Source organism: Protopterus annectens, chromosome 12.part0 (assembly GCF_019279795.1).
Source record: "Protopterus annectens isolate FY-2018-M chromosome 12.part0, PAN1.0, whole genome shotgun sequence".
Classification (NCBI taxonomy): domain Eukaryota; kingdom Metazoa; phylum Chordata; order Ceratodontiformes; family Protopteridae; genus Protopterus; species Protopterus annectens.
In genome coordinates, this window is record NC_056746.1 from 533,407,650 (window position 1) to 533,435,274 (window position 27,625).

At 45.6% G+C, this 27,625-nt stretch overlaps 1 protein-coding gene across 5 annotated transcripts in view; it reads right to left on the minus strand.

Annotated features, from left to right (window-relative positions):
* SUN1 (Sad1 and UNC84 domain containing 1) overlaps positions 1–27,625 on the minus strand; it is a 2,891,160-nt gene that overhangs the window by 2,044,855 nt on the left and 818,680 nt on the right. Inside the window, exon 2 of one of the 5 annotated variants that reach the window (XM_044089683.1) lies at positions 1,040–1,188. The exons of the other annotated variants lie outside the window; for them this stretch is intronic. Coding sequence (XP_043945618.1) covers positions 1,040–1,059 — 20 coding nt within the window. The 5' untranslated portion in view covers positions 1,060–1,188. The remainder of the gene's footprint in view (positions 1–1,039; positions 1,189–27,625) is intronic. 5 annotated transcript variants of the gene reach the window in all.

The window sequence follows — 27,625 nt, forward strand, 5'->3', positions numbered from 1 at the left end:
ACCACTGGAGACAGCCCAAGCCACAAACTGTGGAGCTCTAGAAGTCCATTAAGTATACAAGCTATTAACTGCAAACCTGCAGCATAAGTCAACCAAAAAGGCCTGTGGTAACTTAAAACGAATAGAAATAGAAAGAAGTGTTAATAGCTCTGGATTTAACAGCTGCTCAAAAAACACTGTAACCAGTGTGTGTTCTGTATGACTGAAGACAAGAACTGACAGATGCGTAAACAGTCCATCACGAGAACAGCTAATCTGAAGTCTCACACTGCTGTAGGGAATCGGAGGGCTTTGTGAAATAACTATCTGAATCACACAAGCAAAGCTTAGAAAAGCAAAGGCAAAAAAAAAAAAAAAAAAAACACGGACAAGAAAAGTGAGAGGTTATGCATAACTGTGTGGAAAGCTAATCACATTTCTGTGATGTCTGTAGAAGTTAAGTATTACAGTAAGCACAGTTACAAAACTTAACCACTGATTTAAATCAGTGCTTGCAGATTGTGTTGTATTCCATTTCCACATGGCAGCAGCTGTTTGGTTTTTAAGGCGGTCTTCACTTAGGATTACAAACCTATTCATTCTGCTACTAAATATGTGCTTTTCCTGTGTTAGTTTTTTATGTTCTTGATAGTCTGAAACAAAGATGCAGCCCTTGTAAAACAAACACCAATCAAGGAAGACTCTATTCTCACATAGAAATCAAAAATAGATAAAAAAAAAAAAAAAAAAAAAAGAGGACACTTCCGTTAGTAAAACTTCCCTTGCCTAAGGTGCCTTCTGATACAAAGGTAACATAAAACCTGCAAGCATTACAACTCCATCATTAAAACTACTACTGAGGAATACCAAAAACCAACTCATTTCAATAAAGATGTTTATGAGTTATGATGGAATGTACAGGTTTGTTGATCATAACCAACTATGTGCAGACAATTACCAAGCCACAATGTTTTTCAATAATGTACATTAGGTTCTAACAGATATGATACACAGGGCTTTACACAGTATTATAGACAATGTGAAAAAGTAACACCCTCACCTATCAGGAAAACAAAACATGCACTAGGATCCTGAACTTGAGGAGCTTCCACTGCAAAATTTATCATTAAGCTGCATAAAATAGGTGTAATCTCAGGTCTTCCAGTCTGCAGACTACGTTAAAATTCTCAGATATTGAGGTTCATGAGTCTGAAAAAGGAACCAAGAGGTTTTAAAGATGTATATTCATTAAAGGAAATTATTACACTGGTTGACACATCAGCTGTACATTGCTTAAAAGGAAGGCTCTGATGTGGTCGCTTCAAAAGCAGCCACACCCTTTGGGATATGTGAGTGAAGTTTAAAATTGCAGAAAGCTCAGTCAGCAGCATTCCCCAAGCCACTCACCTGCCAGCCACACAAAACCCTATGGTACTGTACACTAAATGACTACTAAGTCTGCCAACTATCAAGGCAGTAAAATTTGTAACAGTTCATTTATTCAGCTCATCCATTTACTTACTACATGGCAAAATAACTGGCAAGTAGAGCTCCCAAAGCACAACATTGTTGTCGAGCTTCTTTTCGACCATATTTCTTAAACAGCAAAATGGACAGCTCCATGGTGTACAAAATTGGAAAATTGACTGCAGCTTTGACTTCACTAGGCATGGTGTCACAGAATCAAATAAACCAGCTGGCTACATTTACCATTAAAGGGTTGAGATAAAACACAGTGCTGGAGCACTATGTTGGCTGCTCTGACAAAGCTGGAAGAGGTGGTCACATGCCAATCAAGGTAACAGAGATATATTATCATTAAAAGCAGAAAGCCATATATGATAACCTCTTGGCATCTAACTAGTGCCCACAGGGTTTGGGGAAAAGACATGGCTATTGATAATTGATAAGGCTTTCTCACAAGAAAATAACTACCTACATGGTGACGTGGATTGATAAATTTAGTAGAACAGAGAAATGAGTCAAAGGGGTATTGGACAGGCATTCACAGGTATTGACAGCCTAAAAGAACTCTATTCTCAGCCCCTCCCCATCCAACAAAGATGTGTTTACAGACAACATACCCCCCCCCCATGGGAAATCCCCATAAGATGTGGTAGGGTATTAATACTAAAAGGACTGAAAATAATTTGGGCCAATGGGTAAAAGAAAAATTAGGTCAAAATCATCCTTCACCCCCCCAAAAACAAACCATATTTTCTTTGCAGGTTTTCAGTATTGCACCTCAACCCTACACACTCCTGGAGCTCTGACCAAGTAAGGTTTGTTAGTCAGAATGATCCTTAAGCAATGCACATACCGTGGAAATGTTACTAGTCTCCAGTGGTATACTCTAAGTAGTGTACTCCGTGATACATATGTCCTGTTAGGCATGAGAATAAGAAACTCAATCCATATACCACACATCCTTCTTTTTTTCTAATTAGAAAAATCTTATTTTAAAAATATTCTGGCATTACATTAACTTTTAATTTTAATGCTATACAAGTCATAAGCGTTAGACAAAAAAATCTTTTTTCACATTCAGACATTTCAGTAAATGCAATTTTTCAGTCTTATAATCAACTTTCAAGTTGTCGCTATTATCTGCCTTTTTTGTCTCAGGACAGAGCTTCTTTTTGGTATGGTTCTTGCTGGTCTACATTTCTTGTAAACAACAAGAGATGAGTCTCCCTGCAAATTCTGACCATTAATATAATAGAGATAAAGGCATCTTTTCTAGTATGTAACAGTACTGCATATGACAACTGCCTGTTCTACTTACTTAAAATGACACATCCATATTAAATGGTTAAGAATCTTCCAGTATTCCAAGTCTCCCGACATATCGGAAAAAAAGAAGTTATGTACTCACCATAATGTTCCATGTTGGTAGTCCATCTCACCCTTCATTTTTACGTATGAGTTCGGAGCCGATCCTCAGCTCCGACTCGGCCGATTTATAAGCTCGAAGACTTCTGGTTGGCTTGTGGATAAGCAGGTATCCCGTAGTGTACCATTACAAACCCCAGATCTAGTTTGCTGCTCACTAGAAGAAATAATCATAACAGACAAACCAATACTAAAGGGTCTCCAACCAAAGATAACCAAAATATTATTACCTCCAAATTCTTCCAGGATGGGGGCAGGAGGGCGGGTTGGTAAAAATGAAGGGTGAGATGGACTACCAACATGGAACGTTATGGTGAGTACATAACTTCTTTATGTTGTGTAGTCCAATCTAACATTCATTTTTACATATGGGACAGCGTCCCTAGTGCCTGAGCATCGTGAAGCCAAAGGATGTTCTATCCCAAGAAGCTAAATCCAACTGGTAATGTGTGAGGTGTAGTCCACATAGCTGCTGCACAAATATTATCAAGTGGGACCCCTGGCTTGAAAGGCTGCAGAGGTAAACAGAGACCTGGTCGAATGAGCCTTTATCCTGGAGGGTAAAGGTCTGCCCTCCGAATTGTAGACGAAGGCTATGCAACTGGAAATCCAAGATAGTGTCACTTTAGAAACTGGTAAGCCCAATCTAGATTCAGAAAAGGAAATGAATAGTTGATCTGATTTCCTTAACTCCTTGGTGCGATGCAAATAAAAACGTAGCTGTCTATGAACGTCTAGCTGATGAAACGGATATTCAGCTGTATTACAGTGATTAGGGAAGAAAACTGGGAGTTCTATGGATTGATTTAAGGGGGCGTTTGAACAAATTTTGGAAACAAGGGAGGGGTTAGTACACAGTGAGACCCTGTCCTTATGAAAGATCAAATAGGGTGCCTTAACAGATTAGGCTTGTAACTCCGACATCCGTCTAGCTGATGTGATAGCCACCAAAAACAAAGTCTTCCAAGACAAAAATTTAAATGAGGATAAGTGAGAAGGTTCAAACGGGGAAGATGTCAGTTTTGGCAACACAAAATTTAAATCCCAAGAAGCCACAGGTTCTTGAAGAGGTGGCCTCAACAGAGTGGCTCCTTTCAAAAAGGATTGGCATAGCTTATGAGACATTAAATTGGCGCCCGGAAATCCTAAATGGAAATGAGAAATAGCCGCCAACTGAACTCCGATAGTGGCAGCGGCAGATCCTTGCTGAAAAAGCTTGGAGAGAAATTCCAAAATTACAGGGATAAAAGCAATGTAGGGATCTACATTAATTTTCTGTGCCCAAATAGAAAATCGTTTCCATTTACTGCCATATCGTCTCCTAGTTGAAGGTTTATGGGAGGACATAAGGATATTTGACACTGAGGCAGATACATCTTGAAGTCTGATTAGGGATGGAACTGGAGTAGCCACGCTGTAAATTTGAAGGTGTGGATCGAGGGATGTAGCGAACCTGACATGTGAGTCGAAAGATCTGGAGCTGGGTCCAGAATCCAAGGATCGTCCAGGAGAAGAGGCTCGAGGAAGGGGAACCAAACCTGACGAGGCCAGTAAGGAGCAATGAGGATTAACTTGCATCCCAGCCGTCTGGCTTTCTGAATCACTCTGGAAATGGAGGAAAAGCATGCAGAAGAAACAGGGGCCAATCGTGAGCTGGAGCGCCTCTGGGTGTCTTCAGCGAAGGGGGAATGAGGGAAAAATGGCTGCTGCATTTGGCATTGACTGGACTGGCAAAAAAGGTCACAGCAAGGTGGTCCCCATTTGCGGAAAATCTCTTCTGCTGTTTTGTGTTTCAGAGACCACTCGTGAGGTAGTAGGATCGCCCAACTGAGCTTGTCGGCTATCACTTTCGTCATCCTTGGGATGTGCATTGCTACCAGAAAGCACTGGGAAGAAATCGCCCATTCCCAAACTCGCATAGCCTCTCGACAGAGTGGGTAAGATCTGGTACCGCCCTGTTTGTTGATATACCAAACTACCGACATGTTGTCTGTTTGTATCGCAATACTCCCTAGAGGAAGAAGGTCTTGAAGTGCTTGCAACGCCAGAAGCACCGCTCTCATCTCTAGAAAGTACAGTCAGTGTTTCTTGCCCCAGATGCCAGAAGCCTCCTGAAGGCTAAAAAATTTTGGATAGATGCAATGTTTCGGGGGAGGAGGATAAAGGTAGATTATGGTGAGTTTAGGATCCTTGCAGTAGTAGCAGTGCAAACCCTTTTCCATGGAAGGAGTAACAGATCGTGATGCAATTTGAAATAGCTTTCCCTCTTCTTCCTTTGCGTAGGCCAAAAAAGTGGTCTCTCTTCTTCTGCTGCTTTTGGTTCTGTCCAAGTAGTAGCTGTCTATATACATACATCCAAGGTATATGCATTCTTCTTTCCTCTTTTGTGGTTGGGAAAAGAAGGTGGGTAGGTGGATTACCTGGTTTAAACTACTCTGGGACCTTACTTGGAGCATAAATGTTGTTAGTCCTCATGGACACTCTATCTGGGTGGAAGATTAGGAAGGGTACACTGCCCATATTAAGGCTAGTTCTGAAACCCCCTCCTGTTGAGGTGATGGAGAAGAAAGCAAAGAAGTTTTCCAGGTGTTGTGTAAGTGCTGTTGCTGCTGGCTCAAAGGAAGGGTGATAGATAGTTTCTTTCTTAAGTCGTTTAAGTCCCAAGCTGGTAATGGTGGTTTCCTTGGGTTTTAGAGTAGGACAGGCCTGAATGGAGAGTTCGGGCCAGATACAGGATGATGATAGGCATATCCACTGACATTTCACATCTTTTTTCCTCTTCAGAACTCCAACTGACTTTTCCATTTTAGTTCTTGATTAGCTGCTGCTATGTGATGTTCCATGCAGTCAGTTGTAATGTTTTCAGGTTTTGGATGTATGGTGCTGTAGTTGTTCTGAGTTAGCATCAAAGGCATCAGGGTATTGGCCACATATTGTTCGTCGAGCAGCCTTAGTAGTGTGTACCAGTGTTGTCTTTATCAAGGGAGGTGGTGGGAATGCATAAGCTATGTGCCTTTCCAGCTGAATTCCATGCTAGTGGGTGAAATGTCCTTGTGCAGAAATTTTTGAGTTGGTGATTGTGAGGAGATGCAAATAGATCTATCTGAGGCATTCCCCACTTTTTGTAAATAGTCCTGAAAATGTCGGTGCAGGTGCCATTTTTGAGCATCTGATGTGGTCCTGCTTTTTCTTTCCTGGTACAAATCTTGCCTGCAGCTGGATGTTGTAGCTGAGTGCCAGGGTCCACAGTTCCAAAGTCATTCTGCATAGAGGGTATGAATGAGTGCCTCCTGTTTTGTTGATGTACCACATGACTGTGGTGTTGTCTGTCCTTATCAACAGCTGGCCCTCTTTGAGAAATGGTCTGAACTCTTTTTGTCCAGCATGTGGGCCCCCATCCTAGGTCTGAAGCATCTGTTGTAATGCTCTGGCTTGCTTGACATCTGTGAAAGGGAAGGCCTGGGTTGGAGCGGCATGCCTGGGCCCACCATAGGAACTCCTGTTTTAAACATGGAATTAGTGGGAGCATATGGAACCAAAATTATGCATGATGCCATGAAGCCCAAAGCCTGCAGAACTTTTCTTGCTGTTAATTTGTTCAGCTTTGTTAGTGACAAGAAATGAGTTCTTTTTGTTTTCTGTAGTTAGGAATGCCATTTGTCTCACTGTGTCCAATTCCGCTCCCAAGAATTCCGTTTGGGATGGTATCAGCCTTGACTTTTTAGATTGACTGTGTATCCCAGTGCTTGTAGCAAGTAAATGACCCTTTGCAAATCTGTTGTCAACTTGCTTTTGTTGTCCCTTTGTAGCAGGCAGTCCAGGTATGGGTAAATATGAATTCCTGTAGAGTCTGCAGTATACATTACTGATGTATTCCCTGTAGTCTGCAGTATCATATTACTGCCAGGCATTTGTGAATACATAGATAAGCCAAAAGGCAATGCTGAGAATTGATAGTGCTCTGATCCTGCTGAGATCTAGAGTTACCAGCCAACACTCCTTGCCCAGCATGGAAGAAGTTGCTGTAGGGTCATTTTGAATTTTGGGACAATGATGTATGTATTCAAGGTCCTTTCCTTGCTCTGCTGTAGGCACTTTTTCCACAGCTCTCATGTTTGCTAACTCCATTATCTGTTGTAAAGCTTCTGTTTTGATTTGGAGGTAGATTTGGCATTCCTCTTTGACTGGTATAGTGTGGAAGTGGAATCGGTAGCCTTGATGTATAATTTGCAGAATCCACTTGTCTTTTGTTATATGGTGCCAGTTCTTTGCAAATAAAGTTAACCTTCCGCCTAGTGGAGCTGCTATTTGTTCCTGGTAGGCGGTTTTAGGTAGAGTCACTGTGGCTGTGTTGAAGTAGTGGCAGTGGCTGTGTCTGTGCCTCTGTTGTTACATTGCCACTGTAGTATTCTGTAGGCACTTCCTCTGGTTTGGTTTCTGCCTCTGGAGCGTCTATTCCTGCCTTTGAAATCTTGTGGAGTCAGGAAAGGACCAATTCTTGGCAGGCCAGTTCCTGCTAAACCTTGGGGTTGAACCTGCAGGAAATCTTTAACAGTTTGAACTGATTTTGCCTTTTCTTCCATTTTCTTCATAACCTGCTGGGCAGGTGCACCAAACAAACTTGTCTTATCCATAGGAGCATCTACAATTTAGCTTTAACACATGATCTGGTGCTTGCTCTCCTTTAGCCATGCATGCCTTCTTATCACTGTGCCAGTCATGGCTGATCTAAATGAAGCCTCTCCAGTGCATCATAGCATTTTTTTTAGGAATGGTTACTAACCTGTTGTATATTATTTACCATTTCTAATACATATTTCTTATCAAGAGCTTCATCAGTGGTTAATTTTTAGTTAACTGATCAAGCATAAACTCTTGGTATTGTATCATGTGAAACTGGCAGTTTAAAGCTCTAGCTGAGAGAGTAGCTGAAGTGTATACTTTTTACCCCATCTGTCTAATGCCCTGCTTCCTTTCAGAAGGAGTAGGGTTTTTAGCTATGGTTGCGCAAACTGCCTTGGGACCCTGGGATATAGTTTCTGGGTCTGCAAGGGGGCCTTGTACAGGTGTGATGGAGTGTCAGGCACCCTAAATCTGTCTGGGTCTGGAGCAGAGCAGACATCATTAAAAGCGTCATCTACCACAGAAAGAACAGGAGGTATAAGCTAAGGGCCTGTGTTGTGGAAGGTGTAGAAAGGTTCTAAGTCTTTTGAATCTGAGAATTCTTGTTGCTGCCATTGAACTGCTCTCTCGATGGCAAAGTTTTAGTTTCCCAGAATTCTTCTGAATGGATTCTTCAGCATCAGAATCCTCAAAATTGGAGAAAGGGCCTCTGGCTGGTCAGTAATGTCTGATTCATCTGCAGAATCCTCAGAGGACACTGGCTCAGGGGCTCTGCCCTGGGTCTTATCTGGGGCTGAGAGGCCCTGTCTGGGGTGGTGAGAGATCCTCTAATTAAAGAAATCAAATCTTCTGCCAAGGTGAGCATTTGGGAACTAGAAGAGGGCTGGGGGGGGGTGGTTTAACAGGCACTGATTTGGTAGTCTTGGCTGCTTTAGCCCTGGCGAAGGCCTTAATGGACATGGCTGCTGGAGCCCCTAGCACCACCACGCTGGGTAGAGACATCCAGGAGGGAATGTCTGATAAGTTAGTGGGTAAAAGTTTCAGAGGCCGATTCAATTCAAGATTGGTAGGCCTCAAGTGTAGAGATAGATATAGATGTGTACCTCAGGGTTGAAGGAAGCACAGGCGAACAGGCTGCTACGTCGTGGGCTGGGCCCTACAAGGCAGAGTAAGAAAAATGAAATCTTTATGATTTGTGTTTTTTCCCACAGGTTAATTATTAACTTTTTTTTCGCTGATGCCTTTATACCCGAGTCCAACAGACAACCCAGCTGTTATGACTGCAGATGCATCCATGAAGGACATCACTAATATGCAGGTGAACCTAGTCTTCTTGCCATGTGCCTTGGACAGTCCTGTCGAGATAATGCCCCCCCCCACCCAATCTGGGAGGCATCCGTGGTCACAGTGGCAACGGGTTGGGCAGGAACAAAGGGGGCACCCGTCGTCAACTGGTTGGGTGCTATCCACCAAAGGAGGTCCTCCTTGCATGATTCCGTCAGTAGAATAGGGCGATTCAGCGGAAGATATTGGAAGGACCACTGGGAAACCAGAAGCCGCTGGAGAACTCTCATGTGCAACCTGGCTGATGGTATTAATAGGATGGTGGATGCCATAGTCCCAAGGAGCTGAAGAACCCACTTTGCTTTGACCTTCCGCAACAGGAGAAAACGCTGAATTTGAAAGATTAAATTTTGTGCCCTTTCGGCGGGAAAACGAGCTCTCATGTTCACTGTGTCTACCTCTACGCCTATAAAATTCACAGTTTGAGGGGGCAATAATGCAGATTTTTCCCAAATTATGGAGATCCCTAACTGAGCACAAAGTTGAATAGTGGCGTCCCTGTTTTGGAGAAGTAGATGCCTGGTGGGGGTGGTCAGGAGCCAGTTGTCCAAGTACGGAAACACCTGGAATCCTTGACGTCTCAGGTGAGCTGTCACTACTGCCATGCATTTGGTGAACACCTTGGGGGCTGTGGTGAGACCAAAGGGCAGAGCACGAAACTGATAGTGACTGGCTCCCAGCCGGAAGCGTAGATGGCTTGTCCATTTTTATATGGTAGTAGGCATCCTGGAGATCTATTGAGCATCCAATAGTCTTTCCCTAACAAAGGGAGTATCGACTGCAGTGTTACCATCGGTAAATTGTCCTTCCTCATGGATTTGTTTAATCTGCTGAGGTCCAATATTGGCCTCCAGTCTCCTGTTCGTTTTGGGACAAAAAGAACCTGGAATAAGTTCCGGATCCTATCTGGTCTGCTGGGACGGGTTGGATGACTTTTTTTTAAGAGCAACTTGTTGATCTCCACAGTTGCCTGATCGCTGAGATTGGGTGGTACATCTGGGATCTTCTTGGGAATAAACGGTGGAAGGGAAAGGGGTATGATATAGCCTCTGGTAACAACTCTTTGTACCCACTTGTCTTGGGTTATACTTAGCCAAGCTTCTGGAAACAAAATGCGACCCCCGACCGGCCCCAGAGAAACACAGTCGGGCCCCATATCAGGAATGCTGATAAGGCCTTCCCCAAAAGGGATCACAACCTTGTTGATATTGCAGACCACCCATGCCTCTAGGGCGACGTCTTCCATTTCCTCCTCCTTTGCCTCTGAAGGAGGGTTCACCCTGTGTATCCGGAAAGACCCTCTGGGACTTCTTTAACCACATTTTACCGCCCCTTTGACCTTTAGGTTATGGTCTAGAGGGAACAGTAAAACATATTCCCATAGCAGAGAGCGTCTTTCCTTCTTGCTCACAAGTGAGTGTGTCCTTCACCTTAAATCCAAACAATGAGGAACCATTAAAAGGGGCATTGGTTAAAGTGGATTTGAACGGTTCCGCAAAATTACACAAGCGCATCCAGCAGTGACTCCTTAGGGCAACTCGAACTCGCTGCTCTACTCGCTCCATCAGTCGCATAAGAAATAAGCTGCATGGAGGAGTTAACTATAAAATTTAGGGTGGACAACTGAGCAGAAATCTTGTCAGGGACTCCCTCAATACAAGTATCCTGTACAGAATCTCCAAACTTCTTAAGGAGATCCCTCTGCAATCGCATGAAGTGAGTGAGATAGTTCAACGATAGAAGAGTAAAAGCCACTGAACTGAAGACAAGCTTCCCATACCTGTCCATCTGTCGAGACTCCTTATTCGGCGGATGGACAGAAGTCGTCTCAGCAAGCTCCTTCTTGGTGGCCGCCGCCACCATGGCATCTATGGGGACACCTTTAGACAAAAATTCTTTATCTGGAGGGGCAGAAAGAAACTTGTTGGGTCTCCTAGGGCCTGGCTTCACGACATCGGGAGTATCCCACATCTTTCGACTAACTAAATCCATCAGTTCATCAAAAGGTGGAGACACCCAAGAAGCAGAAGGTTGAGACCCGAAAGCCTTCAGGTACACAGACTCCACATCAGAAAGGTTAACACTGGGCCAGCCGCACCTCTGCTTAAGGATCTCCAGGATGTCCATGAAGGAGACATCAGAGGATGACTTGGGGGACCCTTCTGACTCCTCGAGGTCAGTGTCAGATGTCAAAGACTCATCCTGGGAGTCCATATGCTTCCTCTTGCATGTCTTCTTCCTGGGGGCTCGTCAGGAGGACATTCTGGGGAGGTCAAGGAAGAGTGGGGGCCACCAGCTAGTGGCTCATGAGGCTGAGGGTCTATGCTGTCTCCTGAGAGAGTAGGGGCTGAGACCGAAGTGGGTGCTCTAGGGGGAGAGTGCTGGTAACCTTGGTGGCAACTGGTGACTTGGAAAGTACATTCATCATCAGCTCGAATGTCGACCTCTCCGGCTCCGAGGACCTCTCCCACTTCGAAGAGCCCGAGGATGTTACCGGCTCCAAGATAGATGCAGGGTCTGAACTCACCCTAGCGAAGCACCGAAGGGGAGACTCAGAACTGAAGACCGATTCCAACCTTCCCTGTCGGCGCCGACCAGAGAGCTTCGGCCCCTGGACACAACGGACGACACCGAAGGTGTCGGAGTAGAGCTTGGCTCCGAAGCAACCGCAAGTGGTGCTGGAGCCAAGGTTATCACCAATAGCACCAAGCACTCCAAATCCAACAAACCAGCTTGGCTCAGAGGAGGAATAACAATCGAGGGTATAACAGGTTTCATAGGCTCCGGAACAGACGGTGTCGAGGCTGACAACAATTTAGATAGAGCAGACTACTTCAGCAGTCTCAGGACCACCCTATCCACATCTTCATCCGAAAGGCTCCTGGAAGACCTGGAGGACATAGTCGGGGATCTTGATCTTGGAGGAATAGCAGGTTCCATAAATTCAGTGGTCAGCACAGCCAAACTAGGATCCGACCCTGTCACCACAATGTTGCTCTCAGTCGACTCCGAAGGCAGTGGAGCCGATGAGGTCTATTTTGCCACTTTAGGAGGCTGCTCCGAGACAATAGCTGGTTCCAGAGAAGGTATTTTCGAAGACTTAGACTTTGCAGATTTAGTGGACTTGGAAGAAGAGCTAGACAAGGCTTCCTCAAAGCAAGGCTTTAAAAGACCGTTTAGAATTAGCTTGTTCCTTTACTCCTGTAATACTCTAGGGGAGAAGGCATGACAAAACAAGCAAGTCTCTTGCAAATGGATGGCCCCTAAGCAATAGACACATAGACCATGACCATCTGTCAATGACATTTTTTGGGAGCACTTCATGCATTTCTTGAAGCCCGAAGGCTAGTGCTCCTTAATCTCTTTAGACATACACACAGACGACAGGAGAAGAGAAGCAAAAGGAAGGACTAGGTCCTCTAACTTAAATGGACCTAGCCTTGAAGGAGGAAGAAACACCACAAGGACTAGGTCCTCTAACTAAAACGGCCTAATCCAGACAGGAAAGGGATAGCTAGGTATTCTAACAAACAGACCAGCGAAAATTCACACACACACAGAAAATCCTTTCTCAGAGAAAAACCTTGAATCTGTTAAAGATTAACAGAGAAAGTTGGAACTGGAGTTTCGAACAACGAACTCCACAACTGTAAGAATGAACACCAGCGGATAACAGCCAAAACCCAAAACTGCTCTACAAAATTGTAGACTGGAAAAAATGCTAGCGTTAATTAGAAGTTATGTACCTACCATAACGTTCCATGTTAGTTGTCTTCTCTCGCCTTCTTTCTTGCTGGATGGGTTCGGAGCCGATCCTCGGCTCTGACTCGGCACTTGCTAAGCTCAAGAGTCAGTTCCACCAGCTCGAGGCAGCCCCATATCCCATGATGCAAGGCGGAGATTACCCAGATCTCGTTTGGTAGCTAGAGGAAAAAATACCTACCATCTTCCCCCAAGGGAAGAACAACAACTAACCTGAGAAAAAACTGTAAGGGGAACCCAGGTAACTAAGTGCAGAGCTAACTGGTGTCCAAGGGAGAAATCTCGCAGAGAAGAGGATAGTTCAAGGTCTGTCCAGGCTAGGGGGACAGGAGGGAGGGACGCAAGAAAGAAGGCGAGAGAAGACAACTAACATGGAACGTTATGGTAGGTACATAACTTCTAAATGTTAAGTTGTCAATCTCACCTTCATTCTTGCTGGATGGGACAGTGTCCCTAGCACCTCTATCCTGGGTGGCTCAATGGAACAGACTCTTGAGAACTGTGGAATCAAAACTCACCCTGTCCCTGGAGGCCAAATCCATTTTGTAATGTGAGACGAAGGTATGAGGAGTGGCCCAAGTGGCTCCTGCACAAATAGTGTCTAAGGGTAGTCTAGCCTGAAAGGATGTAGATGTGGCTAGGCCTCTGGTAGAATGTGCTTTTGGTATTGAGATCAGCTGTTTGCCCCTAAGCTGATAAATATATGAAATAGTGGAAGACAGCCATCTGGATAAGGTCATCTTAGAAACAGGGAGACCTTTCTTATTTTCAGCATAAGAAAGAAAAAGCTGATCAGACTTTCTAGATTGCTTTGTTCTGTCCAAGTAATATCTGAGTTGGCGATGAACATCTAGGCAATGCAATTTTGTTCCCTGTCAGAATAATTGGGAAAAAATACTGGAAGATCAATAGATTGGTTTAAATTTGTCTTAGAAACAACCTTGGGCAAAAAGGACGGATTAGTTCTCAAAGATACTCTATCCTTGTGGAAGACCAAGTAAGGGGGACGAACACAGAGAGCATGAAGTTCAGACACCCTTCTAGCCGAAGTAATAGCGACTAGAAAGGGTGTCTTCCAAGAGAGAAATTTTAACGAGCATGTAGCAGCCGGTTCAAAAGGGGGAAGTATTAAGGATGCCAGCACTAAATTTAGATCCCACTGCGGTGGAGGATCCCTAACGGGGGGCTTAAGTAGGAAGATCCCTCTGAGAAAGGCTTTGCAAAGTTTGTGAGACATAATGTTCTGATCTGCAAATCCGACATGAAAATTCGAGATTGCTGCCAGCTGGACTTTAACTGTGGAAGAAGAACCAGAGTGAAAAATTTCAGCTAGGAAGTCCAAAACTGACTGAATAGGGGCAGTAAAGGGATCTATGTTCTTAGACCTTGCCCAAAAGGAAAAACGTTGCCATTTGCTAGAGTAAATCCTTCTGGTAGAGGACTTTAGAGAAGCTACTATGATATCCCTAATGGGATTAGAGATCATAGGAAGCCTGGCTAAGGAAGGAAGTGGAGCAACCAAGCAGTGAGGTTGAGGCATAGAATGGACCGGTGCAGTTGACCCGACTGGTGGGTCAGAAGATCTGGAACTGGGTCCAGATGCCAAGGCTGCACTAAGAGATGTCGATGAAGGAACGGGAACCAAATTTGTTGAGGCCAGTAAGGAGCAATGAGAATCAGCTTGGCTCTCAAGTCGGTAGCTTTCTGAAGCACTTGAGGGATCAACGGAAAAGGGGGAAAAGCATAAAGAAGTCCTCGGGGCCAATCCTGGGTTAGAGCGTCTCTGGGGTGGATGGCCTGGAAGTGGAAAGAGAGAGAAGTCGTCTGGGCATTTGCTGTTTTGGGGTGTAGCAAAAAGGTCGCAGCAAGGAGGGCCCCACTTCTGAAAAATCTCTTCCGCTATAGATTGACAGACCACTCGTGAGACACGAGTATAGCTCTGCTCAACCTGTCCGCTATGATGTTGGTTTTCCCGGGGATATGCATTGCTATCAGAAACAGCTGAGAGGAGATCGCCCATTGCCAAAGTCTGAGAGCTTCTCGACACAGAGGATAGGACTTGGTCCCGCCCTGTTTGTTGATATACCATACTATGGACATGTTGTCCGTGTGAACTGCGATAGTTCCTAAAGGAAGAAAGTCGTTGAGGGCTTGCAACGTTAAAAGCACTGCTCTCATCTCTAGGACATTTATATGCAGGTGGTATTCGAATGGTTGCCACGTGCCATGGACCATCCTGCCCTGATAATGCCCCCCCCCACCCGATCAGGGAGGCATCCGAAGTGACGGTGGCTACCGGGGCCGGGGGGACAAATGGTCTGCCCTGATGGACTAGGGGGGAAGAAATCCACCAGGATAGGTGGCTCTTGCAGATCTGTGTGACAAGGATCTTGTGACGCATGGGCAACTGCTGGAAGGACCATTGGGTAAACAACATCCACTGTAGGAGACACATGTAAAAGCGGGCCAGAGGAAGAAGTGTGATGGCAGCTGCCATTAGGCCTAACACTTTCAGGACCAACCTGGCTTGTACCTTTTTGCTGAATAGGATGATCCGAACATGATTTTGGATATCCAGGATTCTTTGATTTGTTAGATTTGCAGACATCCGAGTAGCGTCTAGATCTGCGCCTATAAAGGTAATAGATTGGCAAGGCGATAAGGAAGACTTTTCGAAATTGACAGAAATCCCTAACTGGCTGCAGAGACGTAGAGTGTAATCCCTGGCCTGGAGAAGTTGATGCCTGGTGGTGGCTGTGAGGAGCCAGTTGTCTAGGTACGGAAACACCTGGAATCCCTGACGTCTCAGGTGAGCTGTGACCACTGCCATGCATTTGGTGAACACTCTGGGGGCTGTGGTGAGACCAAAGGGCAGGGCTCTGAATTGAAAATGACTGGTCCCCAGCCGAAAGCGGAGAAACCTTCTGGAGCGTCTGTGGATTTTTATGTGATAGTACGCATCCTGAAGGTCTATAGAGCACATCCAGTTGTCTTTGTCCAGAAAGGGCAAAATCGATTGAAGTGTGACCATCCGAAAACTCGTCTTTTTGACAGACCTGTTTAGTCTGCTGAGGTCTAATATTGGTCTCCAGTCTCCCGTCTTTTTGGGGACCAAAAAGAACCTTGAGTAGATTCCGGATTCTAAATGGCCTGCTGGAACTGGCTGGATGGCCCTTTTCTCTAGAAGTTTTGAAACCTCTAGCTTTGCAATTTCCCTTAGACCGGGTGGAACGTCTGGAAGGGATCCTTTTTGAGGGAAGGGGCTTTTCTCGAAAGGTATTTTGTAACTCTCGGATATGATCGACTGTACCCATTTGTCTTGAGAAAGGGAAAGCCAGGCTTCTGGGTACAGTGACAATCTCCCCCCGACTGCCTCCAAGGGTGGGCATTCGGGCAACACCTCAGGGATGCTGGAAGGGCTTGTCAGAGAGAGGCTCTCTGCTGCCCTGGTTCTGTGGACCCCCTCTGCCCCTAGGGTGGCATCTGTTATTACCCCCTCTGCCTCTGGGGGTAAACTGACCACGTGCGTCAGGCGTGACTCCTTGAGATTTTCGGAACCACATTTTCCCTCCCTTCTGACCTTTGGGGTAAGGCCTTGAAGGGGTGGAGAAACGGACTCCTACGGCAGAAAGAGTCTTGCCGTCTTGCTCGCACCTGAGGTCCAAACAAAGTTGTCCCATCAAAGGGAGAGTTTGTGAAGGATGCCTTAAAGGGGTCTGCAAAATTGCAAAGTCGCACCCAGGACTGACATCTGAGAGCCATTCCTGTGCCTGCAGCTCTACTCGCTCCATCGGCTGCATAAGAAATGAGCCGCATGGAGGAGTTAGTTATGGAATTTAGATTTCCCAGCTGAGAGGCAATCTTCTCTTGAGCCCCAGCAGCTGACGGATCCTGTACCACCTTACCCAATTCCTTGAGGATATCTCCTTGAAGTCGGGTGAAGTGACAAAGATAATTCAGCAAACGCATAGCAAAGGTCGCTGAGGAAAACATCCGCTTACCATACCTGTCCATGGTCCTAGACTCCTTGTTAGGAGGATGGACCGGTACGGAAGGATCTGCAAGTTCCTTTTTGGTGGCGGCCGCCACCACCATGGCATCAACCGGGACACCTTTGGTGAGAAACTGTTTTTCAGTGGGGGCCGTGATAAATTTAGAGAGCCTCCTGGGGACTGGTTCCACGGAATCAGGAGATGCCCACGCCTTTCCAGCTATCACATCCATGAGGGGGTCGAAAGGCGGAGAAACCCAGGAGGTGGAGGGTCGAGATCCAAAAGCCACCAGGTATTCAGACTCATCCTCGGAGGGGTTAATGGTGGGCCAGTTCCCAGTCTGTTTCAAGAGTTCAAGAATGTCTGAAAAGGAGACATCCTCAGAGGGGGATCTTGGGGACCCCTCCGACTCATCTAAGTCGGTATCTGATGTCGTAGACTCAGGGGAGTCTAAATGCTTCCTCTTGCAAGTCCTCTTACGCGGGGGTTCCCCTGAAGGATCAGGAGAAACCTCGGGAGAGGAAGGTATTCCCAATGGGGAAACCTGGGGCGATGGATCTCTGGGTCCGGGAGCAAGAGAGTGGGAAGAGATATCTACAGGCACTGAAGAGGGAGGAGCTAAAGGGACCGACTGTTGACTCAGCTCGGGGGCTAGTACACTCCTCATCACCTCGAAGGCTCCCCTCCCGGGGAGGATAGAGAGCTCCCGCTCCGAGGAAACAGGAATCCCGGCCCCACCGAAAGGGAAGGCTCCGAAGCAGCTGTCGGTGCCGAGCTTACCAAAGCCGAAGCTCCGAGGGGGAGAACGGGGTCAGACAAGGGTCCGATGCCACTCGCCCCCTTGGAACCGACAAGGGAAGCCCGACGACCGGATCCCTCCAAGGATGGTCTCAAGAAGGCGATAGGAGTCTAAGATGACGGAGCCGAAAGGAGTGGTATCGGCTCCGAAGCACCAACAGTCACAGTTCCAATAAGCTCCGGCTCCGAGCTCTGAAGGAGAGTCGAAGGAGGAATTTCTGGAGGGTGTGGAATAGCGGTCGTCTGCTGAGACGGGCTATGAAGTATCTGGGCGAGTGCCTGTGATTTCAGCAGTCTACTCACCACTCTCTCCAAGTCATGGTCAGAGTCTGGAAGACCTTGAGGATCGGCTCCGATGGCTCCGCTCAGAAAGTAAGGGAGAGGCCGGAGCCGAATGAATAGACTCCAGCGACGGAGATCTGGATCTCTTTCTCGACGGAGCCATCGGAGCCGAAGAACCTTCGGTTCCAGTTGGAGCCGACAACTTGCCGGCTCCGAGCTGGGTCAGAGATGTGTCGGCTCCAGCCGGAGCCGACACAGGCATGGAAGCAAGAGTATCGGTGCTGATACCGAACCTACAGAGAAGGAAGGATCAGCTCCAGCCGGAGCCGATTTCGACTCCGAGGGAGTCGGAGCCAAGGCTGAAGGCTTGGACACTGAAGCCTGGGCCCTGGGAGACTTTGAATGTAAATATTTAAATTCTAGGAATATAAACAGCAAACAAAGAAAACATTAGGTCTCCTGCCTAATACTAGAAATCCTCTACTGCGCATTTACTAGCTTATAGGTCTAGCACTTTACCAGACTTCCTTGTAGCAATTATTGCAGCAAAGAAAAGTGCTACCAGCATTAAACATCTACAAGGGAACAGCTCCAGTACTTATTATTAATGGCAACCCCTCCAGGCATGTCTATAGGTCAGTTCCCTGTGCTTTCTCCTATTTACCTGGTGAACTTTGGCATCCTGAGGCAATGTAGGAACTGCCTCATGTACACAGACAACCCTCTCCTCTTACCTCCCAACACTGACTTGCGAGAGATGCACTTGTATATTAAAATTGGAAGCCACACACACTCCAGCCAAGACCGGAATAGCTGGTCAAGAGGCGGTGGTCAACATTTGCACCACACCACATGGAACACACAGCCCTCCAGAACACACACCAGCACTGCCTTCACATAAAAACACAAACCACACACCCACCTTCGTGGAGGCTGTCAATAAAAATCTATGCAAACAGCAGAGACCTCCAAGGCAGAAACGCACTTGACCACCACAACACAACACTAATCACGAGACACATAACCCTCCTAAACAGTGTGCGACTCAACCAAAGCCCCTACAGCAAAACACCATGCCCAAAATGCTAGTCATAGGTGACTCCGTAGTGAGGCACACTGATGTCCCACTCACTAGGTTGAAAAAGGAGAAAGTAACAGTCAGCTGCCTGTCAGGTGCCAGGATCCACCACATAACACATGCACTCAGGTCCCTCAACAACACGTACAAATATGAATCTGTCATTGTACATCTGGGTGTGAATGACCTGAGACATACCTCCTAGGACTACATGAAAAGAGACAAGGAGGAGCTCTCGGTTTGTGTAGCCAAGGCAGGTATGACCCTAGCCCTGAGCAGCATCCTACCATCACCCAAAATGATAAAAGTATAAGCAGAAAATGATTGATTTCAAAAATTGGTTAAGATTCAGGTGTCATTCTAAGGGGATCCATTTTCTGTCTGCCTGTGAAGACATGATTGACGGACCCTGATGCTTTGTCAGAGATGGCTTGCTCTGTCATCCCTAGGCTTTCGGATACTGGCCAAGGCTCTTCCCACCCCTATAGTGCCTTTTCAGGTGGTGTTCAAAAGAACAAATTACCACCAGCTACAAACAAATTCAATCTGAAGGTCATGCTGCTCAATGCTAGAAGTCTAAATTTCAAAATGCACTCGCTCGAAGCACTCCTTAAAATGGAAAACACTGACATTTGTGCTGTAACAAAGCCCAGGTTCAAGGAAGCAGAGAGCACCCCTGCACTACCAGGCGATAAACTCATTCCACACTTTTCGGTCCCAGAACTTGAACTGAAGCTCCAAAGGCGGTGATGTTTACATATTCATAAAGGATGCCCACACCACCAGACTGGTAAGCCCAATATAACACATCAGAGATGCTTCAGATACAGCTAAAATTGAGTAAGATCGAGATTCAGGTTGTAGCCTGCTATAGGTCCCCAACCATGTCCCAAGACTCACACTCCTAAGCACCCTGGAGAATATTATGGTCTAATCCTCATACTGGGTGACTTCACCTACCCCTCTATTAACTGGGAAAAAGTACAGTTTTGTACCTACCATAAATGTAGATGTTAGAGTGTATTCACTGCTGCAGTCATTACACTTGGGTTATCCTGCCGTCAGGCGGTCCCGCAGTCGGCCAGAGTTCCAAAGTCTTGGTCCGGCGTCGATTGCTGTCGCTTCTTCCCTGACGTCAGTGCGCCAGGGGTATATAAGATGCAGCAGACGCCATTTTCTTCAGTTTTTCTTGCCCCAGATGTCAGGTGCCCCCAAATAGGTAGGCAATACATATTGCTAATAAAACATACATTAAAAGTAAAACCAAAACCTTCAGTTACCAGCAAATACACCACATAGGTAGTATAGGGTAGAAAGGTATAGATAAGTCCCCGCTAAGAAAAAGGGGATGGAGGGAGGGTAACCTGGACTGGAGCAGTGAATACACTCGAACATCTACATTTATGGTAGGTACAAAACTGTACTATGTTCATCGTGTTTCACTGCTGCAGTCATTACACTTGGGTAGAATCCCAAAGCTGAGGTAGGGTGGCTTGGTTCTATAGAGGATTTGGGGTGGCTATGAGGCCCTGCAGCACTGCAGTGGCAAAGCCAGCTCTGGATTTAGAATAAAGAGGCAAGTGATAATGTTTGGTAAAGGTGTGCACTGAGCACCAAGTTGCAGCTTTCAGGATATCTTTGGTAGGTACTCCTCTAAGGTAGGCAGTTGAAGTGGCTGTTGCCCTGGTGGAATGTGGCCTAATGTTGCTAGGTACAGTTTTCCCATGCTGTGTGTAGCAGAAACGGATACAGTGTCCTATCCACTTTGAAATGGTCTGCTTTGAAATAGCCTTTCCCTCTGATCCTGCAGCATATGCTACAAACAATTGCTCAGTTTTCCTGAAAGCTTTTGTTTTGTTCAAGTAGAAACGTAGCTGCCTGTGTATGTCCAATGAATGCAGAAGTCTCTCCCCTTTATTCTGGGGATTTGGATAAAAAGTTGGCAAGTGGATAGTTTGGTTAAGAGCCACACTGGAGACCACTTTTGGCATAAATGAAGGGTTTGTTCTTCAGGAAACCCTGTCTTGGTGAAAAATAATGAAAGGCTCCACTGCCATTACTGCCTGTAACTTTGAGACTCTTCATGCTGAGGTTATTGCTAGAAGCAGAGAAGTTTTCCATCACACATTTTAATTCTGCTGAATTGGCTGGCTCAAAAGAAGGTAAAGTTAGTTTTTCCAAGACAAAATTAAGGTCCCAAGTTGGTGTTGGCGCTCGCCGGGGCAGTCTTATGTTTTTAGCCCCTCTGAGGTACTGTTTTAGCAATGGATGAGAGAAAATAGGAGGATATGTGTTGTAATGAGCCGAGATGGCAGAGGCGTGGATCTTAATGGATGAAAAGGATAGGCCTTTGTCCAGCTTCTCAGTTAAGTATTGTAATATCTGAAGAATATTTGGGACAAAAGGGTCAAAGCTTTGAGCCTGGTTCCAGGTGCAGAATCTCTTCCACTTTTCTGAATAGGATTTCCTGGTGCTAGGCCTCCTGGCCTCCAAAATGACATCCATAACAGCTTTAGTGAGAGGTGTTGTCTGCTTGAATAAGGAATCTGCCATGCAGCCAGGTTTAAGGTTTTGAGCTGGCTGTGCAGGATCTGATTGTTTTGTTGAGTCAGAAGATGTGGAATTTGAGGTAAAATCCATGGTGGGCCTTGAGCTACGTTCTTTAAGATTGGGTACCAGTGCTGGCGTGGCCAGTCTGGGGCAATCAGGATCATTTTTGGCTTTTCTTGCCTGGATTTCAGGAGTACCTTTGAAAGGAGAGGCAGTGGTGGGAAGACAAACTTTCAGGTTTTTCCAGCTGAACGAGAGAGCATCCACTTTCCATGCTTGTGTGTGGTAAGTCCTTGTGCAGAAATTCTGTAGTTGGCAATTCATTGGGGAGGCAAAAAGATCTATGTCTGGGCTCCCCCATTTTTGTGTTATGCTGAATACTTGTAGATTTAATTTCCACTCGTGAGGATCCATAATGTTTCTGCTTAAGCCGTCTGCTAGAGTATTTTTCTTTCCTGGCAGGAATTGTGCTTGCTGATGAACTTGATAGGTTAGAGCTGTGTTCCACGAGGTCATGGCTTGTCTGCAGAGGGGATAGGAATGAGTGTCCCCTTGCTTGTTTATGTACCACATAACTGTGGTGTTGTCTGTCTTTAGTAATAGTGGTCCTGGATGCAGAAGGTCCTTGAAAGCTGTTAGGGCATTTTGTACAGCTAGCATCCCTTTTTGATTGATGTGAAGATGCATTTGGTCTGCGGCCCACATGCCCTGAATACATTTTCATGCCATGTGTGCTCCCCAGGCGTAATCCGAAGCATCTGTTGTTAGAGTCTGCCTGGCTGTGGGTAGAGTGAAAGGCTGTCCTTTGTTGAGGTGACATGCCTGTGCCCACCATCGAAACTCCTGTTGTAGGCAGGGAATAAGTGGTATTACTGCATCCAAACACTTTTTAGGTACCATTGTAATTTCCTCATATGCAGTCTGGCATATGGTATTAGTAGTATGCAGGATGCCATGAAGCCCAAGGCCTGCAGAATTTTTCTTGCAGGAAGTTGGGTTTTTGTTGCCATCAATTGAAAGTACTGAGTCAGTTGTCTTTGCTACTCTGGCGTGAGATAAGCCATCTGGGCAGTTGTATTTAAGCTGGCACTCAGGAATATTATCTCTTGTGAGGGCACTAGTTTTGACTTCTTTTCATTTACTGTGTACCCTAGGCAAATTAGCAATCTTTTTACAATCGCCAGATGCTTTAGAAGACTGTCCTTGCTCTCTGCTTGAATAAGGCAGTCATCCAAGTATGGATATATTTGAATTCCTTTTTGTCTGCAAAATGCAATTACTGGTGCCAGGCATTTTGTGAAGACCCTGGGCGCAGTAGATAAGCCAAAGGGCAGTGCAGAGAATTGGTAATGCATTGAACCAGCTATGAATCTGAGGTATCTTCTGCAATTTTGTCTGATAGGGACATGCAGGTATGCCTCTGAGGTCCAAAGTAACAAGCCAAGACTTCTTGCACAGCATGGGAAGAAGCTGCTGAAGAGTCAACATTTTGAATTTCGGAACATCCAGTTAAGTATTTAGAGTAGAAAGGTCCAGTATGGGTCTCCAGGCTTTGTCCTTTCTGGGGACCAGGAAAAGTCTCGAGTAAAATCCTTGTCCTTGTTCCTTTTGTGGCACTTTTTGAATAGCTCTCATGTCCATAACGGCTGTAATTTGTTTTTGTGCCACTGCCCACTGATTTGGTGGCAGGTCTGGTATTCCTTTTAGCCTTGGTAGAGTGTGAAAGTGGAACCTGTAACATTGAGACAATATTCAGAACCCATTTGTCTTGGGTGATTATATGCCAACTTTGTGAGAAAAGTGCTAGTTTTCCCCCTTAGGGAGCTTCCAAAAGGTAAGTGCTTGGCATTTGAAGGGGGGAGTCATTGGAACTGTTTCCTATAAGGTTGTGACTTGTCTTCCACTCTCCTTTTGGGGTTGAAGCACCCCACTGTCGTGGCCTGTAATAGCCTTGGGGCTGAGATCTGCCTCTTGGATGTCTGTATCTGCCTCTCTGTGGTCTGTCTGACACTGGAAAGGACTAATTTTTGTAGGGCCAATTTCTGCTAAATCGAGGTGGCTGTACCTGTAAGAAATCCTTCACTGTTTGCATAGATTTTGCCTTATCCTCCATTTTCTTTAAAACCTGTTCTGCCTTAACACCAAATAAAATATCCTGCTGTAAAGGAGCATCCAATAATTTGGCCTTAACATGATCAGGTAAACCTTGTTCTTTTAACCAAGCATGCCTTCGTATCACAGATCCTGTAACTGCTGCTCTACAAGAAGCCTCTAATGAATCAAAACCACATTGCAGAGTATGTTTTCCCACTTGTTCAGCTGCATGCAATAAATCCTGCATTTCCTTATAGTCAGGATGTTCTGAACTTGTAAGCATTTTCTGTTTTAACAGAGACATTAAATATTGTTGGTATTTAAGCATGTGAAACTGGCAAGAAACTGGCAATTTAAAGCCCTCACTGCTAAAATTGCAGAAGTGTAAACTTTCTTCCCCCATCTGTCTAATGCTCTAGAATCCCTGTCAGATGGAACTGGATTTTCAGCTGTGGAAGTCTTTACCCCTTTGGGACCCTGGGAAATGGTTTCTGGGTCAGCAACAGGGTTTTTATAAAAAAATTTGTGAGAGTCGGGGACTCTGTAGTACCTGTCTGGCTTGACTGGAGCAGGGGGCAAAGAATCAGGATTTAAACTGGATTCAGAGAACACATCATCCACAATATCCAACACTGGCGGAATAGCAAGAGGCCTGTGCTGAGGCAATAAAAGAAAGTCTCTGAGCCTTTTCTTGGATTCTGAGTAATCCTGGCCCTCCCAATGGAAATGCTCCCTTATGGTATGTAAAGTTTCCCCAAAAGAGTAATCCTCAGGAGGAGAGGCTGAAGGGATTGATTTTTCAGCATCAGAGTCCTCATGGGGGGTAAAGAGTACCCCTGGTCTGAAGAGGAATCAGAAGAAATAGAAACCTGGTCAGAGGAATCATAGTCTGTATCCTGCCTAGGGCTTTTATCAGGAGGGGGATGGGAACCCCTGATCAGAGTAATTAAGTCTTCGGCCATTTTAAGGCATGGAGGCCTGTCCAGGTGAATGCTGTACTTGTTTCTTTGTCTTTAATGGAGTTTTAGACTTGGCTGTAGATTTAATGGTAAGTTGTAAAGGTCGGAAAACACCCTCAGAAGCAGACGCCTGCTCAGCGGCTCTGGACCCATCTGAGGGGTTAGTTTCCGTAGGCCCAATACCTTGAGTTTCCAGAGGCCTAGGCATCTCCAAGTGGGAGTCGGAGGTGGCCTGTGGCTCTGAGGTAGCGGGTGTCAGGGGCTGCGAAAGCACCTCACTGAGAACCAGCGACTGGCCTAGAAGAGGCTTCATCTTCAGTTTTGGGCTTCGGATGCCTGTCCTTATCCTTGTCTTTGCGTTTTTTGTGTATTCTGGTCGTCGGTTGTTCCGACAGCATGGTATAATTGAACCTTCGGCCAAAGAAATGTCGAGCAAAGTCAAACCGATGTTTAATAGTGCGCTTGTTAAATCTAGCACAAAACCGACAACTAGTGACGTCGTGGTCTGGGACTAGGCATGGAATACAGTAAGAATGAAAATCCTTATGACGTATTTGCTTCTCACAAGAAATACAATTAACTTTTCCTGACATCGGTCTGAGGCAAGAAAAAGTTTCCCCAACGGGGTACTTAGCTTTATTGAAGACTTCAGTTCTGAAATTCGAATTGAAAATCTCAGGAGTCGGCTGACCGGCACTTGCAAACTGCTTTTGCTTTGGGCACCGCGTGGCAAGAAAGACTGAAGAAAATGGTGTCTGCTGCATCTTATATACCTCTGGAGCACTGACGTCAGGGAAGAAGCGACAGCAACCAATGGCGGACCAAGACTTTGGAACTCTGTCCGACTGCGGGACCGCCTGACGGCAGGATAACCCAAGTGTAATGACTGCAGCAGTGAAACACGATGAACATCTACTCATGTACCAATACACTTTCCCAACATTTCCTGGAATTCATTAATTCCAATGCCCCGAACCAGCTCGTTCTTACCCCCAGTAGAGGTAGCAATATCCTGATTGGTCATTAAAAACATGGGCAACCGTTGCTCTATACCAATAGTCAACTCCTCCCTGGTTAGATTCTACCACAAACTAATCACCTTGGAAATCCACATCCCTCCCACCCACCCCCCACAAAGGTAACCACCATTAGTCTCCTAAAAACAGAGGTGGCTAAAGTACAGTTGTGTACACTTACCATAAATGTAGATGTTAGAGTGTATTCACTGTTGCAGTCATTACATTTGGGTAATCTGCTGGCAGATTGCCCTCAGTCGGCCTGATTAACAAAGTCTTGGGTCCTGCATCGGTTGCTGTCCCTTCTTCCATGATGTCAAGTCGTCAGAGGTATAAAACATGCAGCCGATGCCATTACATCAGTCTTTCTTGCCGTGTGGTGCCAGAAGCAGAAGCAGTTTGCAAGTGCCGGTCGGCCGACTTCTGAAATTTTCATTTTCGAGTTTCAAAGGTAAGTACCCCGTTGGGGCAACTTTTTCTTGCTCCTTACCGATGTCAGTAAAAGTTAATAATTGCATTACTTGTGGAAAGCAAATACCTCAAAGATTTTCATTCGTACTGTATTCCTTGCCTAGGCCCTGACCATGACTTGCCTTGCTGTCGGTTTTGTGGTTTATTTAATCAGCGCACTATCCGTCGTCTATACATTTTTGCCTCTAAATATTTTGGTTCTCGGTTTAATTACCCAGAAATGTCTGTTAGCCATCCAACTACCGTGATTTTGAAAAAACGCAAAGATAAAGACAGAGACAGGCCGCTGAGGTTCAAAACTGCCGGTGGCGCTTCTCCTAAGCCAGTCGACAGTTCGCCAGTACTCAATGAGGTGCTTTCACAGCCCCTGATACCTGCTACTTCTGATTCGCAGGCCTCTACTGAGACCCATTCGGAGTCCGGTATGCCGCGAGATGCTTCACCTATGGAACCAGCAGATGTCTCTACCTCATGGGTCCAGAGCCGCTGTGCAGGCACCAGCTTCTGAGGGTGTATTCAGGCCTACAGACTTGCATATTAAATCGATACCGCCTTCATTACTAAGGCCTAAATCTCGATCCAGGTCTAAAAATACGATGCCCAGGCCACATGTTCAGGGCCCCATATGCCTAAAAAACTAATGATAAAAATGGCTGAAGATCTAATTACTCTAATCAGGGGTAGTCACCCCCCCCCCCCCCCAAGAAGAGGCCTAAGGCTGAGCTTGATTATTAATCTTCTGATCAGGGTTCTGTTTTTTCTGACTCTTCTAATGACCTGGATTTGTCCATACCTACTTATGAGGATTCTGATGCAGAGGATTCCATTCTCTCTGCTTCCCTCCTGAGGATTTTTCTTTTGTGGAAACATGACATACTTTAAGGGAGCATTCCCACTGGGAAAGCCATGAATTTTCTGATTCAAAAAAGTGGCTTAGGGATTTCCTTCTACCTCAGCATAGGCCTTTGGCTATACCTCCTGTACTAGACATTGCTGATGATGTGTTCTCGGAATCCAATTTGGCCCCTTATTCCCCCGTCTCCGGCTCCTAGTAAACCTGACAGGTACTACAGGGTTCCTGAGTCCCACAAGTTCCTTTTAAAAAATCCTGTTGCAGATCCATAAACCATTTCTCAGGGACTTAAGGGAATTAAGGCTTCTACTGCTAAAAATCCTACCCCTTCTGATAGAGATCCCAGGGAGCTGGATAGATGGGGTAAAAAGGTTTATCCCTCTGCAACCTTGGCAATTAGAGCTTTAAACTGCCAATGTCATATGTTAAACTATCAACAGCATATTATTGGACTGCTTAAACAGAAAATTATGTTGATTCCTGACTGTGTGGAAAATAAAGATTTACATTCTGCTGAACAAGTTGGACAACATACTTTGCAATGTGGTTTTGATTCTTTAGAGGCCTCCTGCAAGGCTGTTGTTACTAGGTCTGTGCTTAGAAGGCATGCTTGGCTTAAGGAGCAGTCTTTGCCTGATCATGTTAAAGCTAAATTGTTGGATGCTCTTTTAAATCAGAATCACCTGTTTGGCAATAAGGCTGAAGAAGTTCTAAAAAATATGGAAGATAAAGCTAAATCTATGCAGACTGTTAAAAAGATTTCTTAAAAGTGTAACCTCCAAGATTTAGTAGGCACTGGCCTAAGAATTGGTCCTTTCCAGCCCTTTCCAGATCCTCTCAAGCCAAACCCAGACACAGCAAAAAAACCCCATGTTTCAGCCCTAGGGGACTCTCAGAATGAAACAGTGTGGGGCCTCCACTTCCAAATATGG